General features: G+C 40.0%; 1 protein-coding gene across 5 annotated transcripts in view; it reads right to left on the bottom strand.

The window, feature by feature from the left end:
- Positions 1-19,101, bottom strand: part of MYO6 (myosin VI) — a 182,967-nt gene that overhangs the window by 80,161 nt on the left and 83,705 nt on the right. For all 5 annotated transcript variants that reach the window (XM_074948001.1, XM_074948002.1, XM_074948003.1 and 2 more), the window contains exons 11-13: positions 16,557-16,737; positions 13,457-13,601; positions 1,837-1,994 (exon numbers count right to left, since the gene is read on the bottom strand). In XM_074948001.1, coding sequence (XP_074804102.1) covers positions 1,837-1,994; positions 13,457-13,601; positions 16,557-16,737 — 484 coding nt within the window. The remainder of the gene's footprint in view (positions 1-1,836; positions 1,995-13,456; positions 13,602-16,556; positions 16,738-19,101) is intronic.

The raw sequence follows: 19,101 nt of genomic DNA, 5'->3' as shown, positions 1-19,101 counted from the left end.
AAGATCCATTGAATGAAGTGGTTTTACTGAGTCTCATAGTACCTGTAATAAGTTGGGTATAAACCAGAAATAAAAAGGATGTGAAAGTTCATGTTTCTGGAACCAACAACTTGCAGACAGTTATATTTGATCTCACACTCTCCAATACAAGTTATTACTATTATACACAGCAAGAATGCAGTGGAAAAAGGACCTTATCTCCACACTACCACCCTGAAGCTACTTCACAGCACAGCCCTTACAAGAGCCATACCACCTGTGACTTCCCTGGCCATCACTGTGGTGGCTGATGTCCACACAACTCTCCTTCTGTTGGTGGCATGCATCCTCAACAAGAGTATGTCCACCGACTGAAGAGGGGAAGTGTGGGGGGGCTGAGAGCCAGGGCTCATGGCTCCCCGTGGAGAGATCAGCTGCCCCCTAGGCTCCCAGCTGGGAAGGGGGGAGGAGCAGCTGCACAGACGTCTCACCTCGCTGGGCGGGGAGCCTCTAGATAGCAGCTCGTCTGGGAATGGAGAGCCGGGGGAGGGCGGGGCGGGGGCAGCCAAACTCTAGCTACCTGGCATGGAGCTGTGAAATTGACAAGAAAACTGGTCAGCCAATGTAAGTAAGGCAGTGTCTACACAGACACTGCATCGCCCTAAATACACGAACATAAGCGCTACGCCTCTTGTGGAGGTGGAGTTATTATGTGGGTGTAGTAGGGCACTTACATCAGCGGGACAAGGCAGTAGTGTGTACACTGACATAATTAGGTTGACGTAAGCTGCTTTATGTTAACCTAACTCTGTACTATAGACCAGGCCTGAGTCTCTTTTTCATCTGCATATCAGTCAGTATACTCCACTCCCCCTAAGATTGTATGAGAAACTGTAAGCACATTCAATGTTGCTCGTGATCTCATTGGTTGTCCAGAACCAGACCCCACTCAAGGAAAAAGGAAGGCTTGGACAGCTCAGTATAGCGTTATACTAACATCTCTAAGGAGGAAGGCTCCCCTGAGAATAGTGAGTAGTCAGTGCTGCTGTTAAAACCAGAGAGGGCCATGGAAAGGCTGGGAAGGATCAGATTTTTATCAGTAAATGCTGGTAAACGTTAATTAAATTGATCAAAAAATACTTCTGTAGATAACAATCAAAATTTACACATAGGAAAAAGTAAGAAAAATGCTACTTAAGAACATGATTTAAGGACATTTACTTTGTATATTTTGAAATGTGATGTTGCCAATTTGTTTTAATAGTTATAAAACTTACTTTTTGACTCTCAACATCTACTGTCATTAAATAATTATTGTATGACCTCTTCCCCGCTAACTTCCCACATCTGTGAACCTTTAAATCAATTAAAATTGAAAATAATGCTTAAAAACAAACATCTATATTATCCACCAAAACTGTAAAAATCAAATTCTGCCAGGCCTAGTCTGGGAATTTTCTTGGACTCAAACTGCACAGGCTGGACAGAGCTACACACAGGAAAAAGTAGTGTCTGTGTACACACCCCAGTGTTCTGAAGTCCAGTTTCAAACAAACAGACCTGTCCAGCTTCATATTCATGATTTAGAGATTCTGTTAACATCTTGAGAAACTCCCGTATACCTTCATATCTCAGAATAATCTGAATAGTGTCCACTCTCATTAATATACCATTATACCTACCTACAGTGTGTGTACACGTACACGAATGATAAAGGACAAGAGAATCCAAGAACTTTCTACCACAAAATCATGTATGAACCACTGCATCTCTGATAGCAGTAGAACAAGTAAACTATCTGGGAAACATGAAACTGGTAAAAAAAAAAAAAGAAAAAGAAAAAAAAAGAGCACTTACCAAAACCAGCTATATCTAGAACGCCAATGAAGAAAGAAGAGGTTTCAAATGGAAAACACTGGTTTACTCTGTTTACCACATGATCAAAAAGGTGACTATATACAGTTTTAGCCAACGCATCACGTGCATTATTTGCTTGTTCTACTTTCAAGGGTACCCTAGAAAACAAAACAAAAAACAGAGACATCATTAAGTTTCAGAATCTTTTCACTGTTAAGCACTTGAGACTGCAAAGATGGAGGAAGAAGTCTTTTGCTTAAGGCACTGGACTAGAACCCTGAAAACCTGGGTTCTAGTCCCAATTCAGATACAGCCTTCTTATGTGATTTTGGGTAATTCAATCACTCTGAGCCTAACTACACTAGCTGTAAAACATAGATACATCTTCCCAACCTCATAGGAGTGTTGTGAAGATAAACTCAGACACCATAGCGATAAGTGCCATAGAAAAGCCAATAAAATAAATAAATACTCTTCAATGTAACAAAATATTCATCAGCTGCCACCATGATGGTATCATGATTTCAGTTTTGCTTTGTGTTTATTTATTTATTAATTACAGTTTACTATGCTTTTACAAAGACTAGGACATCAGTTTATCAGTAATGGGGGGGGGTGCAAAACTGGACACAAATCGAAATATAAATGATATTTTGTTTATATGCTAAAAAAGGAATGGGTGTTTGCTTTTTTTTTAATCGTCTGGAAAAGGAGAACATGTCCTTTGGCTTTTTTTCTTCTAATGATCAGCCTTTACACTGCAATGTGCTTTTCCCAGCTTCACATTTTTTTCTTGGTTTTACTGTTTAAAAGTTGTTCATGACTTCAAATGTTAAGAAATACGTGATCAAAAAAGGTTCCAAGCACATGGGGTAAATCTAAAGCCAGTTAGGTAAATCTATGTTTACATGTATTTTAAAATGTCTATTTACCATATTTTGGCTTTATGAAGCAGCTATCTAATCTCCTGAGAATGTAAGTCTTTTCAAAGCCCTTTGAAAGATTTACATATGAAAACTTATATAAGAATGAAGTATTATATCATCTGGACATCACAAAAATATAGAGAGACCTAGAGAAATCCATCAGATAGTCAGATATTCATATGTGCAATAAGTTATACATTTATTGCTAGAAACCAGTGCACAACTAGATGTGTGGGAAGAGACATCTCAAACAAGGAAACTTTTAGCTTCAATAGAAGTCAAAATATGGAAAAATATTTTCTAATATATTTTAATATGGTTAAAAAAGAAAAAAGAAAAACAAACACCACACACGCGCAGGCTCCAGTCCTGCTGCCACTGAATCAAACTGCAAAACTCCCACTACCTTCAGTGGTGCAGGATCAGGCCCTTACAAGACCAAAATTTTGCATGGAAATGTTAAGCCCCCACAAAACATGCTGTAAACCTCTTGTAAAAGAAAATTAGAATACAATATTGACCGAGCTTTGCTGATAATGGAATCTAATTTTTCTTAGCAGAACAACTATATGTCTGTGTTAAAAAAAGATCAGGGATGAAGTGGGACGGACTGAACGGCTAAGGGCATTGGCAGTGGTGCTGGAACTAAGGGTGCTGGGGTTGCTGCCGCATCCCCTGGCTTGAAGTAGCAATAACAGCCACCAAATGCATGGTTTCCATGGTCTCCATCATCAGCACCCCCACTACAAAAATTGTTCCAGCACCCCGGGGCTTTGGTATTCGAATATGGAGCTTTTCAAACAGACAAGAATCCACTTATCCCCTGCCCCCGCAGCCATCATTACTAAAACATTTGCTGCTGACATCCATGTAAGAGGTCATGGTTTTCATAATTATGAAGCATTAACCACTACAGGGCTCTCTTTCAATTAGGGTTGAGAAGAACTGGCAGGTCAGAGTGAGAAAGCGTACACAGTGCAGCTGTCCATGTTAAACTAGCTCTGTGTATACCCATAGCAGAGTTAGTCTCCTTTTACAAGCACTACATTCTCTTGGGAAAAAATATGTTTTCAAAGACAGTACTTCTAACATCGGAGATCACTTTCTATCATAAATGATAAATTAGGAAAGCAAAGACTCCATTCATTATGGACAACTGGAGCTACATTACATTAGATAGTAATTAGCTTAACACACAATCTCTTCTTCCACTAAGTATCTCCTGATTTATCTTACTGACAGGAATCTTATCTTATAAATAGAGGCAAGGTACCTTTACATTCCCTTTTGATATATTTAAGAGATCAGTCTGGTAATCTTCACAACAATTCATGTCAATTGCAGTTCTCTTATATAATCCAGTATACCATGTTTATTTAAGGATGTAATTGTTTTAGCTATAAAGTATGTAAACGGTTATAAAAAACTGAGATGTTACATCATTAACACATGTAGCTAAGAAACTGCTAGGGTATTTATTCTATTAAAAATATTAGAACTACTCAAGATTGAACTACTGCAGCAATGTTAATTCCAGGACTGCACAAAACAACTATTGTGAGCACTTACTTCAAACAGAAGAAACCCATGGAAAGAGAGAAATCTGGTTCTACAAATGCATTTTCACAACTTAAAATGCACAAAAGAATTACAATATAGTGTCCTGACACTGCACTGAGATGATGGAATGTAGTTGGAGAGTTATTAGGTACTGAGACAGAGTAATAATGCAATATCATCATACTACTTACTATCTTTCTTCCCTCCCAAACCCTCTTTCTCACATCCTGCTGAGCAGAAAGCATAAGAGTGGTCTCTTTCTTCCCTTTTCTTGGTTGCAAGGAAGGAAAGGAATTTTCCTTTTTCTTTCCACTTTATCCTTCCCTCCTCACTTTCCATACTTCTAGGAGAAAAGGAAATAATTCCCTCTCCCATATTTTCTGGCTTCTGGGATGCCAAAAGGAAGCATTTCCTACAATATGGGTTACTTGATCGGTGCTCCCTATATCATGCTGTATAGGGAGACTTTTTTGTGATCCAAAAATCGGATCTAGATTGAGGAAGTAGTGCCAACTGCTTGCAGTTTGTGAACTCTAGGTTGTAAAAGACTGCTTTAAAAATATGACATGTGCCTCACAAAAAGTAAGCATAAAACACAGAATACATGCAGTCTCATGGATTAACATTGAGAAAAATTAAATCCTCATGTTTGTCTTTCTTCCACAGGACAGAAGCGACTTTGTCTGTACAAAGTGCAAGCTGGTCTCCAAATTGGAAGAGAAGATTGAAGGTCTGGAGCAACAGATAACGACCCTGCATTGCATACGAGAAACTGAGGATTTTCTGGACAAAAGTCAGGATATGCTTCTACGGGCACAAAGCTCTAAAGATTTAGAGCAGGTTGCACAGCGGAGCCAAGAGGCCAATGAAGAAGCTTGGCAATATGTGACCTCCAGAAGAAGAAGGGGGAATGTCCGGGTTTCAGCAACGCGGACACAGGTAACTAACCGCTTTCATGTTCTCTCCACAGGTACTAATGCGGAGAGTGGACCAGATGATACGTCTGAGGGAGGGGAGCAGAAGGAGACTCCGCTGGTTGGAAGGCATGAGATGCATTGTCCTAAGATGGGGGGTTCCACGACCACCACTCCCAAGAGAAGGAGGCGGGTGGTGGTGGTCGGGGACTCTCTCCTCCGGGGGACTGAGTCATCTGTCTGCCGTCCTGACCGGGAAAACCGAGAAGTCTGCTGCTTGCCAGGGGCTAAGATTCGCGATGTGATGGAGAGACTGCCGAGACTCATCAAGCCCTCGGATCGCTACCCCTTCCTGCTTCTCCACGTGGGCACCAATGATACTGCCAAGAATGACCTTGAGCGGATCACTGCAGAGTACGTGGCTCTGGGAAGAAGGATAAAGGAGTTTGAGGCGCAAGTGGTGTTCTCGTCCATCCTCCCCGTGGAAGGAAAAGGCCAGGGCGGGGACCGTCGAATCGTGGAAGTCAACGAATGGCTATGCAGGTGGTGTCGGAGAGAAGGCTTTGGATTCTTTGACCATGGGATGGTGTTCCATGAAGGAGGAGTGCTGGGCAGAGACGGGCTCCATCTTACGAAGAGAGGGAAGAGCATCTTTGCGAGCAGGCTGGCTAACCTAGTGAGGAGGGCTTTAAACTAGGTTCACCAGGGGAAGGAGACCAAAGCCCTGAGGGCTTTAAACTAGGTTCACTGGGGGAAGGAGACCAAAGCCCTGAGGTAAGTGGGAAAACGGGACACCGGGAGGAAGCACAGGCAGGAACGTCTGTGAGGGGAGGGCTCCTGCCTCATACTGAGAATGAGCGGCGATCAGCAGGTTATCTCAAGTGCTTATATACGAATGCACAAAGCCTTGGAAACAAGCAGGGAGAACTGGAGGTCCTGGTGATGTCAAGGAATTATGACGTGATTGGAACAACAGAGACTTGGTGGGATAACTCACATGACTGGAGTACTGTCATGGATGGTTATAAACTGTTCAGGAAGGACAGACAGGGCAGAAAAGGTGGGGGAGTAGCACTGTATGTAAGGGAGCAGTATGACTGCTCAGAGCTCCGGTACGAAACTGCAGAAAAACCTGAGTGTCTCTGGATTAAGTTTAGAAGTGTGAGCAACAAGAGTGATGTAGTGGTGGGAGTCTGCTATAGACCACCGGACCAGGGGGATGAGGTGGATGAGGCTTTCTTCCGGCAACTCGCAGAAGCTACTAGATCGCACGCCCTGGTTCTCATGGGTGACTTTAATTTTCCTGATATTTGCTGGGAGAGCAATACAGCGGTGCATAGACAATCCAGGAAGTTTTTGGAAAGCATAGGGGACAATTTCCTGGTGCAAGTGCTAGACGAGCCAACTGGGGGGGAGCTTTTCTTGACCTGCTGCTCACAAACAGGGAAGAATTAGTGGGGGAAGCAAAAGTGGATGGGAATCTGGGAGGCAGTGACCATGAGTTGGTTGAGTTCAGGATCCTGACACAGGGAAGAAAGGTAAGCAGCAGGATACGGACCCTGGACTTCAGGAAAGCAGACTTCGACTCCCTCAGGGAACAGATGGGTAGGATCCCCTGGGGGACTAACATGAAGGGGAAAGGAGTCCAGGAGAGCTGGCTGTATTTCAAGGAATCCCTGTTGAGGTTACAGGGACAAACCATCCCGATGAGTCAAAAGAATAGTAAATATGGCAGGCGACCAGCTTGGCTTAACGGTGAAATCCTAGCGGATCTTAAACATAAAAAAGAAGCTTACAAGAAGTGGAAGGTTGGACATATGACCAGGGAAGAGTATAAAAATATTGCTCGGGCATGTAGGAATGAAATCAGGAGGGCCAAATCGCACCTGGAGCTGCAGCTAGCAAGAGATATCAAGAGTAACAAGAAGGGTTTCTTCAGGTATGTTGGCAACAAGAAGAAAGCCAAGGAAAGTGTGGGCCCCTTACTGAATGAGGGAGGCAACCTAGTGACAGAGGATGTGGAAAAAGCTAATGTGCTCAATGCTTTTTTTGCCTCTGTCTTCACTAACAAGGACAACTCCCAGACTGCTGCGCTGGGCATCACAACATGGGGAGTAGATGGCCAGCCCTCTGTGGAGAAAGAGGTGGTTAGGGACTATTTAGAAAAGCTGGACATGCAGAAGTCCATGGGGCCGGACGAGTTGCATCCGAGAGTGCTAAAGGAATTGGCGGATGTGATTGCAGAGCCATTGGCCATTATCTTTGAAAACTCGTGGTGAACGGGGGAAGTCCCAGATGACTGGAAAAAGGCTAATGTAGTGCCAATCTTTAAAAAAGGGAAGAAGGAGGATCCTGGGAACTACAGGCCAGTCAGCGTCACCTCAGTCCCCGGAAAAATCATGGAGCAGGTCCTCAAGGAATCAATCCTGAAGCACATACACGAGAGGAAAGTGATCAGGAACAGTCAGCATGGATTCACCAAGGGTAGGTCATGCCTGACTAATCTAATCGCCTTCTATGATGAGATTACTGATTCTGTGGATGAAGGGAAAGCAGTGGATGTATTGTTTCTTGACTTTAGCAAAGCTTTTGACACGGTCTCCCACAGTATTCTTGTCAGCAAGTTAAAAGAAGTATGGGCTGGATGAATGCACTAGAAGGTGGGTAGAAAGTTGGCTAGATTGTCGGGCTCAACGGGTAGTGATCAATGGCTCCATGTCTAGTTGGCAGCCAGTGTCAAGTGGAGTGCCCCAGGGGTCGGTCCTGGGGCGGGTTTTGTTCAATATCTTCATAAATGATCTGGAGGATGGTGTGGATTGCACTCTCAGCAAATTTGCGGATGATACTAAACTGGGAGGAGTGGTAGATACGCTGGAGGGGAGGGATAGGATACAGAAGGACCTAGACAAATTGGAGGATTGGGCCAAAAGAAATCTGATGAGGTTCAATAAGGATAAGTGCAGGGTCCTGCACTTAGGACGGAAGAACCCAATGCACAGCTACAGACTAGGGACCGAATGGCTAGGCAGCAGTTCTGCGGAAAAGAACCTAGGGGTTACAGTGGACGAGAAGCTGGATATGAGTCAGCAGTGTGCCCTTGTTGCCAAGAAGCCCAATGGCATTTTGGGATGTATAAGTAGGGGCATAGCGAGCAGATCGAAGGACGTGATCATTCCCCTCTATTTGACATTGGTGAGGCCTCATCTGGAATACTGTGTCCAGTTTTGGGCCCCACACTACAAGAAGGATGTGGATAAATTGGAGAGAGTCCAGCGAAGGGCAACAAAAATTATTAGGGGTCTGGAACACATGACTTATGAGGAGAGGCTGAGGGAACTGGGATTGTTTAGTCTGCAGAAGAGAAGAATGAGGGGGGATTTATAGCTGCTTTCAACTACCTGAGAGGTGGTTCCAGAGAGGATGGTTCTAGACTATTCTCAGTGGTAGAAGAGGACAGGACAAGGAGTAATGGTCTCAAGTTGCAGTGGGGGAGGTTTAGGTTGGATATTAGGAAAAACTTTTTCACTAGGAGGGTGGTGAAACACTGGAACGTGTTACCTAGGGAGGTGGTAGAATCTCCTTCCTTAGAAGTTTTTAAGTTCAGGCTTGACAAAGCCCTGGCTGGGATGATTTGATTGGGGATTGGTCCTGCTTTGAGCAGGGGGTTGGACTAGATGACCTCCTGAGGTCCCTTCCAACCCTGACATTCTATGATTCTATGATTCCTAATAACTGTTAGAATGAATAAGAAGAGAAATGATAAAATTACTACCCTTCCAAATGTATTTCCAAATGCATTTAAAGACAAGTATCATGAAAAGCATTTTGCACATATGGTACTACTCCAAGACTAAGCATAAGAAGATAGAATGATACAGTGTAAAATGTTTTCAAATGGTATCATCTTCTCCAAGTATATGACCTTGCACAGTTCTTGTCTCAAAGGATGCATGGAGGGAGAAAAGCTGAGTAACCAAAGATACCAAGGTGCATTAATTTTGAGAGGAATATCAGATTTTGTATCTGAACACATTATTTCTATCTGTAGATTTTCTGAATATGCATTGCAAGACATCAGCCATTGCTCTTTCAGGTAAGCTAACAAGGACAGATAAATTTAGTATCACTGACAAGTTCCCTTGGCATGTCCACTTCAGAATAGTATTTAATAAATCCATGAAGAGAGCATTTAACATCACCCTTCTTAATGACTCTATTGTGCACAGCAGAACATAATGTTTGTTATGCTCTGAGCAGAGCTATTTCAGCTGAGCTATTTCTTCATTGTAACCTACTCATTCTCACATTCTTCAATTTTCACACATAAAACAGAAAGGGAGAAATCACAAACATTTTTAGGATTTATGTTTCTTTAAATCTAGAAGAAAGCATTTTTTTTAATTATTGTATGTATTAAACACAGGTTTAACCAATTATTTTTAAAACTATTTCACTGGTAAAACCTAGATATTTCATGAAAATCTAGTCACTCTAATCTGCTTTCATTATAGATTCAATAAGGCACAAGGGAAAGAGGAGTTTGTTAGTGTGGGGTTTTCTTAGCTGAATAAGTTTAGAATAAGGCTGGAGCAGGGGGCTTAATTAAATGATTTCAGGTCTGCAGAGCTCTTCCTACTAATCCACAGAGTGGAATATTATGAAAACTAAGCAGTAAGAGATCTACTGGCATAACAGTATAGCCACTTATGTTTGCGATCCTTTGAAATAGCACCTGTTAACATTGGGTCAGGGTTACCAATGAAAACTGCTAGTCAGAAAGAACATAGTAGACTCCTACCCCAAGGGGAGTATGCAAGTCTGGCAGTTTAAAAAAAAATATTGGTCATTTTAGTTGTAATTTGAGCAAATTTGATCTGGCTCCCCCAGTCATTTTTCAGAGAAGAAGAACCAGAGAGACATTGAAACAGCTTCCATATATGGAGAGGCTAAAAAGATTAGGATTGTTCATCTCAGAAAAGAGACAACTAGGTGAGGATATGACCGAGGTCTATAAAATCATGAATGGTGTTGAAAAAGTAAATAGAAAATAAATTTGTTAGTCTCTAAGGTGCCACAAGTACTCCTTTTCTTTTTGCGGATACAGACTAACACGGCTGCTACTCTGAAACCTAAATAGAAAAAAGTGTTATTTACCCTAACTATACTTCAAGGGGGTCACCTGATGAAATTAATAGGAAGCAGGTTTAACACCTGCTTTGGGGGGGGAGGGATAGCTCAAGGGTTTGAGCATTGGCCTGCTAAACCCAGGGTTGTGAGTTCAATCCTTGAGGGGGCCATTTAGGGATCTGGGGCAAAAATTGGGGATTGGTCCTGCTTTGAGCAGGTGGTTGGACTAGATGACCTCCTGAGGTCCCTTCCAACCCTGATATTCTATGAACACAAACAAGAGGAAGTATTTTTTCACACTGAGTACAATTAACTGGCGCAGCTCATTGCTATGGGATGTTGCGATGGGCAAAAATATAGCAGGGTTCAAAAAAAAGAACTAGGTAAGTTCATGGAGGATCATCAATGGCTATTAGAGGGTCAGGAATTCATCCCCATGCTCAGGGAGACCCTTAATGTCTGACTGCCAAAAGCTGATCATTCCATAATTGCCCTATTCTATACTCTCCCCTTGAAGCTCTGGTACTGGCCACTGTTGGAGACAGGATACTGGGATAGATGGGCCTTTGGTGTGTACTAGTATGGCAGCTCTTATGTTCTTAAACATCTGGAGAAAGCTGGTCCTGTCTGCTCCAGAGGATTTAGAACACTCCTTCACAGATTCCCCCCGTTCTTATTTCCAACCCCATTTTAATTTTTACCGGCAGTGGCCATCTTGAAGTTCTCACTATTGAGTCCCCTTCTCATGCACAATGACAAGCAGGATGAAGTGTTCACATCACTGCCTAAAGATTCTGATTATTTATTCCAGGTGTGGCCAAACTTACTGACCGTCCGAGCTGCATACAACAATCTTCAGAAGTTTGAGAGCCAGGATGCATCTGCTGGGGCTCGGGGCTTCAGCCCCGTGGGAGGCACCTAACAGGGTTTGGAGCTTCAGCCCTGCTCCTGTTGAAGCCCCAAGATGACCCCCTGCCCCGCTGGGCAGAAGCCCCTACCCCACCACCCTGCTGCAAGGCACCGTCCCGGGCTCCCCCAGTCTGGTGCGGGAAGTGGGGAGAGGTTCTGCAAGCCGCACTTTAATGGTAGCAGAGCTGCATGTGGCTCACGAGCCACAGTTTGGCCACCCCTGGTTTATTTTAACTAGAAATGAGGGGAAAGGCTACAAGTGAACTGCCTTTTAGTATAATGTAGTAGTGGAAGAAAAAGATGCAGGCTAGAGCTCACACATATTGTGGGATGCAGAATCAATCTTAACAGAGACCTAAAATACTGTATCAGCATTAGTATGGTTCAAGCCTGGAGACCATTCTAAATAGCCTTCAGTCGGGAAGCAGGCCTCAGTGTTACCTACTTTAAAAAAAATCTCTACAGCAGTTCATACAGCAGACTTGCCTATATTCATGTTGTGGTAAGCAACTCCATCCCTAAAGTTCAGAGTATGACCAGAGAAATGCCAGTGTTCCAAAGTGCTTTAAGAGCAATTTTTCACCTCGTAAGTATGATATAATATAAATGTACATTAACTAACTTGCTGAGTGCTCAACTTAAACTCAAGACCACAGTGTGATACACCAAAGTCAAACCAAATTATTGCTCAAAACCATTTGCTATTTTGCATAGATGTACAACACTTATTCTATTTTTGCTATGACAATATTTAGTGCTATAAAATACAAAAAGATATCATAGTAATGAGTAACATTTTAAATCTCAAGCGATATAAATATTTAATAAAAATCTATAATAAAAGCACTTTTAAAAGGAACTACTGATTTTTTAATGTGTTATTACTATTTACGCAAGTAAATTCAATAACCCTTTTAATGGCTAACGCACATTTCTTTTCATTTTAGTTTGTCCTCTTGTTCTATTTTTCTAACATTCCTAATAAAACAAAAGCTAACTGTGCAGTTTTCTTTTAAGCCTTTGTTGATGCATATAAACAGCAGCTATATGCACAGTTCTGCGAACACCCTTTGCTGCAGTAGTTAACTGCTTAAACAGCAGAAGCTCAAACTTTGTTGCCAAGAAACTGGGGAAAATCGCCCATTTTTCTGCAATCATAAAAATGGTATATTTAAAAATAAAAACAGTTGAAAATCTGGAGGACATTCCCAACAAGATTATAGCAATCATATGTTAAAGTTTTAGGCCTAATATTAACTAACAGTGCCAGGATCCCCTTAAATGAATATTTGTTAACACAAAAAATTAAATATTTTGAGAGGTTTAAGTATGGATTTAACAAGTTACTGCTATACATTTACACTTAATCCTAACTTCATTGATACAGAAGTTTAAACAAAATTCAAAACTTAGTCAATTTTTATCTTTTAAAAATAATGACTTAATCATAATACTGTAGTGCAATCACATTATCCTTCAAAATGAAAGCAAATATAAGAACACAGAAAAGCAACAGGTACATTTTAGATCATTTAGTAAAATCAAACTACTGTAACAGCCACCACAAACAACCAGCACAACCACCATTACTTACAAGCTAATATTTTTCACTTCCATCTCCGTTCGCATCTTGAAAGGTGCTACACACTTTTAATTACTACTCTAAGTTTTCCCTTAACTTTTAAGTAATCATTGTTATGCTAAAATTGATTCAGTTTGTACTTAAAAGTGGTTAAGCACGGGCCTAAGAGCATTTGCCCTTTCTCAAATGTACAAGCAAAGGGCTGACCTCTCTAAACAATTTACTTCAGTGATGCTACTTATATTGTATTAAATATATATATCACTCATAATTGCTATTTTTGTTACACGGATAGTATCCAATTCCTACAGTTGAAGGTGAGGGTGAGAGAATAAAAACTGCTGTGGTGGTAAGTATTTTATTTACTGTTTCAAGCACTTTGGTATCAGGAAGTTGACTCTCTTATTAAAGCAATAAGAAAGACTGAGAAACCCTGCGTCAAAGTCCATGTTTCAGAGGCTGTTTACAGACAAGCAGATGTGTGTTGAACAATGCAGGGCTGTTAATTAAAAAAAAATAAAATCTATAATCACTTTTACAATTTATTTTTAAATGGGCTACTTTTGCATTTACAGCTGAACAGAGGAGTGTTCTGAACTTACTTTATAACCGTTCCTTTGGTGCCCCCTGCTGTTGTAAGCATGACTCTGGTGGTTAAGCTGACACGCAGATCATCCTGATCCAAACCTAGCAATTCTGCGCAGCATTCTAAAGACTGACTAGATTTGTTCTTCAGAATACATCCACCTAGAGCACAAGTTAAGAAAGATGTTACAACCAAAGCCAGCTGAGAGGACAAGTGACTACTTATTAAAAAAAAAAAAAAAATTCAGAACTGTCGACTAATCAATATCCACCTTTACATTACTGATAATTTAGTGATTACATGCTATTTACTGAGATGTGCGACAGAAGTTTGAGGAGTATGAACAAGTCATATAGTATTATATTAGTATGACATTTTTGTATTCACAAATCCCCTTTTCACTATAATAGAAACCGCTCCAGTCTGCAGGGTAGAGCAGAACAGGATCTGAAAGAAAAAGAAACACTCTAACCTGAAGATCAGTTTTCCTAACCCACAGAATTCTTGACATCAAAGGATGCATTTCTTGGTTCCAAAAACTAAAGATATATAAAACTACCCTGCTCTTAAAGAAAGGATTCTTTCAGAATATAGAAAGAAAGAGTCGGAGAAATAAATGTTAATGTTTGATAATGTACTGTAGTTGTTTATACTCTTCCTAGTTAGTTGTTATACTGCTTTATTGTACATATTTTGATAGCTATTTTTGAAAGACTTTTTTAAAAGATTCCTATGTTTGTAAATATTTCACCCATAATTTTGTTAGACTTGTAAGTATATTACATATCTCAGTTCTTATTTCACTTGATGGTTGTTGCCTTTAATTTCTGAAGCAGTTTTTCCCCACATGACATATAATAAACCAGACTTTACTTTCTTAGAAACATGGCACAGAACATGATAACCCTGACATTAGTTAACCATAAACTTGTATATGGTACACACGAAAAATAAGGATTGACTTGGCAGAAACGACACTAGTTTCCCTTAAATGCTTTCTTTGACAAATGCACAGTGAAGGCCTTTCCAGCATTACGATGTTTCATGATGCTGTAAAGTGTAATTAGAGTAATAGATTTTTAAGGCCAAACCTGTCTGAACTATAGCATTTCTCTTACAAAAACAACCAGTCTTGATTTAAAGATTTCCAAGCAAGAGAATCCACCATATCCTTAGGTAAATTGTTCCAACTGTTAAATTACCTTCAGTGTTAAAAATGTATGCTTTATTTCTAAACTGAATTAGAATCTGCTCATAGACCCACAACAGTTTAGCAAGGCCTTGAAATAATAATTTTAAAAAATCCAGCATTTTTCCAGAGTTAAGGTTTCTGTATCTTCAAAATTAAAATAAAGTGTTATTACTTTTGCCAGAAGCACAAACTTTTTATCCCTCATAACTCGAAAACTAAGGTGGAAATATTGTGAGGGTAATCACAAATGATGAAGAATCAGTGGAGGACTGCCTGAATACCTTAACTGTTCATTGACAGACAATAAAACATTTGAGTTCTTTAAAAGACTAGTGGGTTTGTGAAGAAATGTAATGCCTGGGAGTAAACTGGGCTCCACTGACACACCACTTTCAAACATAACTTTTATAAACCAAAAGATTTTGTCTGGAAATCCCCCAGCTTTCTGAAGCAGCAGCAAAAGTTTAAATCAGGTTGGTATAAACACACTTCAGGAGTAGAGTCCTGATCCAGCAGAACATATTCAGCCCATCAAAGCTAGGCTACCTTTCTGCAAGTTTCAGCAAGTGTATTAGACACCTCTATGTGTATACATAGGAGGGGGGAGAATGGGTGGGGCTTTTACTCACATTTAAAACTTTGAGCTCTTAAAGATCTTATTCTAGAAAACAGTTTGAATTGTAAGTTTAAATAAAAGACTCTGCCCTTCTATGTTCCCATCCATCCTCTGCACTCAGATAATTCCATGCCGTTCCCAACCCCTGACAGTCCTGCTTCCATGTCTTCTGGCCTCTGCAACTCCCTCTTCCTCCCTACCTGTCTCCTTTCTTCACCCCACTCCACCATACCTCCCATGCTCCTTCCCCTAAACAGGACCAAACAGCTCCTTACTACCCCCAGCCCACTGCCCATCTTTCCCAGCCTTCTCTTCTTTCACATTTTCCACACCCAATTCATGCCTGCAATCAGAAGCTAGTCAATTTACACTTATAAACCTCTAAAAATAATTTTAAACATTTCTCTACATGCTCATTCTAACAGATTTGTGCAAATATGGACCTGGTTATGCAGGTAGCAGGAGGAGAGGAAGAGAAGAACAAGTTAAAAAACCACTATCTTGCCATCTTAGACATACACAGTTCCACACAAAGAATACTTCTATCCTGGACAAATTCAAAGTGTGTCAAGATTGGGGTTCTCTTAAGTCTCATCCATAAAACAGAACAGCAATAAATAAATACATTAAAAGAAACAAGAAGGATAGCAAAATAGCAAACAGACCTAACAAAGTCTCGTAAGTTGCATAGTAAGATTATCAGTTTCCCAGTTGCTCCTTACTTCCCCTCCTCCAGCCTTCATGTACCTTCAATTTATATCTCTGCTCTAGTTAGCCCCCAACTACCCTCTTCCCTACCAATTGTAAGATTATAAAGCTGATTATATTACAGATCTTTTTAGTGCACCACTTTCTTCCTTCATCCCAAAATTACTAAAAGGAAGGTATTTCTCCTTACCAAAGTTAACAAAAACAACAGACAGCTGAGTTTCCAAGCCAAGACATGCTAGTGATAAGAGCCAAAATCAAGCTAGGAAATTTTTAAAAATTGAATGACAGGTAAATTTTCAAAACAGAGCTGTGCAAAATTTCTTTTCTGACTTCTACCAAAAACTTTCCAGGAAACCTGTTTCCTGAACAATTTCAGGGGGACTGTGTTAGTATATTTTTTGATAAAGTTAGAAAACAGGTCTTCAAAAGAAGATGACGTTGATAATGGGCAGCTAGATTAACTTTAGCTGTGGCGCAGATATTGAACAGGATTTTGTTTCAGAATGTAGGGTGCAGTTTACCTCAGTTAGTTGTCTAGTCAAGAAACATTCACACCTTTTTAGAAGAAGACTATAATAATAAAAAAATTAATCTAACCTGAAGTACTCCCAGCTTCCTCAAAATCAATATTTCCAAGGTGAAGAACACCAGCTACTACTCGGAAAAGATCAAGCTTCTCTTCATCATCCAAGCCAATCTTTTTCATTGCTGTGCACATTCTGTTGAAGTCTCCATGGTCATCTAGTAGAGGATCCTTCAGGGAACCTGCTCTTAGGTACTATTAAAGAGCAAGAAAAGCAGACAATTTAATCAAATGATTGAAAGTAATTTGTAATTAATAATTTAGTTTATGAACAAGCAGCACAAAACATGCAAAAACAAAACAAACTATATAAAGGGATTAAAGATGTTACTATTTGCACATGCTTAAAAATACTATAACTTGCTTTCAAGTGTCCTTGGCTCTGAGAAAATTAACCAATCTTCAGAAGAGATCTAACAAAGTAGGAGAGTTTGACAGCTAGGGGAGGGGAAACAGGAAAACAAACGGTTCAGCAGCAGATAGCAAGGGTGATGGCAAAAAGCAGTTGTGAAAGGTTCAGTATATGAACTGGAGAGGATTTCTAGTCTTTGATGGGGAAAGACAGGTTGAGGTGCTAATGACATCATTATGTGGATGACATTGACAGAAAGAAGAAGGGGATACAGGATGATTCAAAAATGGAAAAGAATGGGAGTCTTTCACTGGGTGGTTTACAAAAGTATACTAGTTTGCATTTCCTGTTCAGAAAAGTATGTGTGTCTGCAGTGCTTTAAAGGTTAAAAGACACACACCCATTAAATATTATATTCATCTTTTACTGGTTGTCTTGACACCAGAATGCCACAACTGTATTATTTCAGGGTGGGAGACAGTAAACAACTGCTTGCAGCCAAAAGGCTAAATCAAACATATACACAATTTTTAACTTTACAATTAAATTTTAAAATGCTTTAAATTGAAAAAGATGCCTAATTTAATTGAAAGAAGAGTCCATATAATAGCCTATAGTGAAAACACTTCTATTGTCATCTCAGAATAAAAAAGCGCATGCATCTGAAAGATTCACATCAAACAGTATTTAGACACACACAAAAATTTAACTAAATTTTCTAATTATGTAAAATGATCACCTCATCTTCCTGATAAGGAAAAGAAAAATAATTTAAACATTAATTCACTATTGAGCTATTTCTATTAAAATATACAACAGGAATAAGTTTAATAAGTGACTGAGCAAAAACGACCATTGCCTATCTAAAAAGAACTTGGCAATACAATAGTTTCCAGTTAGATAGCTAGACTTGAGGTTCTAGTGTACTACGAAAAACTTGCCTTTTTCTATTACTCCTCAGTAAATACAACAAGGACTACTTGTGGCACCTTATAGACTAACACATTTATTTGGGCATAAGCTTTTGTGGGCTAAAACCCACTTCATCAGATGCACGCAGTGGAAAATACAGTAGGAAAATATATATATATCAGTACATGAAAAGATGAGAGTTGCCTGACCAACTGGCGGGTTGAGACAATTAAATTAAAGTGGGCTATTATCAACCGGCTGAAGAATCACTTTTGTAGTAGTAATCTGCCAAGACTCATTTCAAACAGTTAACAAGAAGGTGGGAGTAACAGTAGGGGCAAATTAGCATGGGGAAATTAGGGTTTTTTGTTTTGTTTTTTAGTTCTTGTAGTGACCCAAGAACTAAAACAAAACAAAAACCTAATTTCCCCATGCTAATTTGCCCCTACTGTTACTCCCACCTTCTTGTTAACTGTTTGAAATGAGTCACCCCGATTATCACTACAAAAGTGATTGTTCATCCTGTTGATAATAGCCCACTTTAACTGAATTGTCTCAACCCCCCACTTGGTAAGGCAACTCCCATCTTTTCATGTACTGATATATATATCTATATCTATAAAATATCTCTTCCTACTGTATTTTCCACTCCATGCATGTGATGAAGTGGGTTTTAGCCCACGAAAGCTTATGCCCAAATAAATGTGTTAGTCTATAAGGTGCCACAAGGACTCCTCGTTGTTTTTGCTGATACAAACTACAACGGCTACCACTCTGAAACCTGTCCTCAGTAAACAGTTTGCCATCCGTTCCCAAAGAAATGTAGTTCTTCAAAGAAAAGGACATAATACTCAGTGGTATCATTGTTTCACTACTTAGTGGTCAACATTCATTTCCAATATCATCTCTTCCTTTTAGTACATTTTAATTTAGACATTAACATTGGTTTCAAACTGAACTTTGGTATAAAAAATGTCCACGAAAGAACAGTATTTCTATAGCTCAGCAGCACTCACAATGAACTGTTAGATTAAACATTTTCTTTGATTGGCTTAATTATCTGCCAAGACAGACATTCATGAGGATGCCTTACAGCTTGGTGGTGGAAAGTCAAAATTTAACACTCCCTCTCACCCACAAAACTGTAATAAACCACTCCAGGGTGCACAGTAATAGGGTATTGGTACATGAGTGAAATGCATTATCAGGCATTCAACTGAAAATCAAGCGCCTTGAGCCACCTGAGAAGTTCCGCAATAGTCTTGTTAAATTACCTGAAGTGTCTTACCTTTATT

Source organism: Natator depressus, chromosome 3, assembly GCF_965152275.1.
Source record: "Natator depressus isolate rNatDep1 chromosome 3, rNatDep2.hap1, whole genome shotgun sequence".
Classification (NCBI taxonomy): Eukaryota; Metazoa; Chordata; order Testudines; family Cheloniidae; genus Natator; species Natator depressus.
The sequence above is the reverse complement of the archived record's forward strand: the minus strand, read 5'-3'. Positions and strand labels throughout refer to the sequence as shown.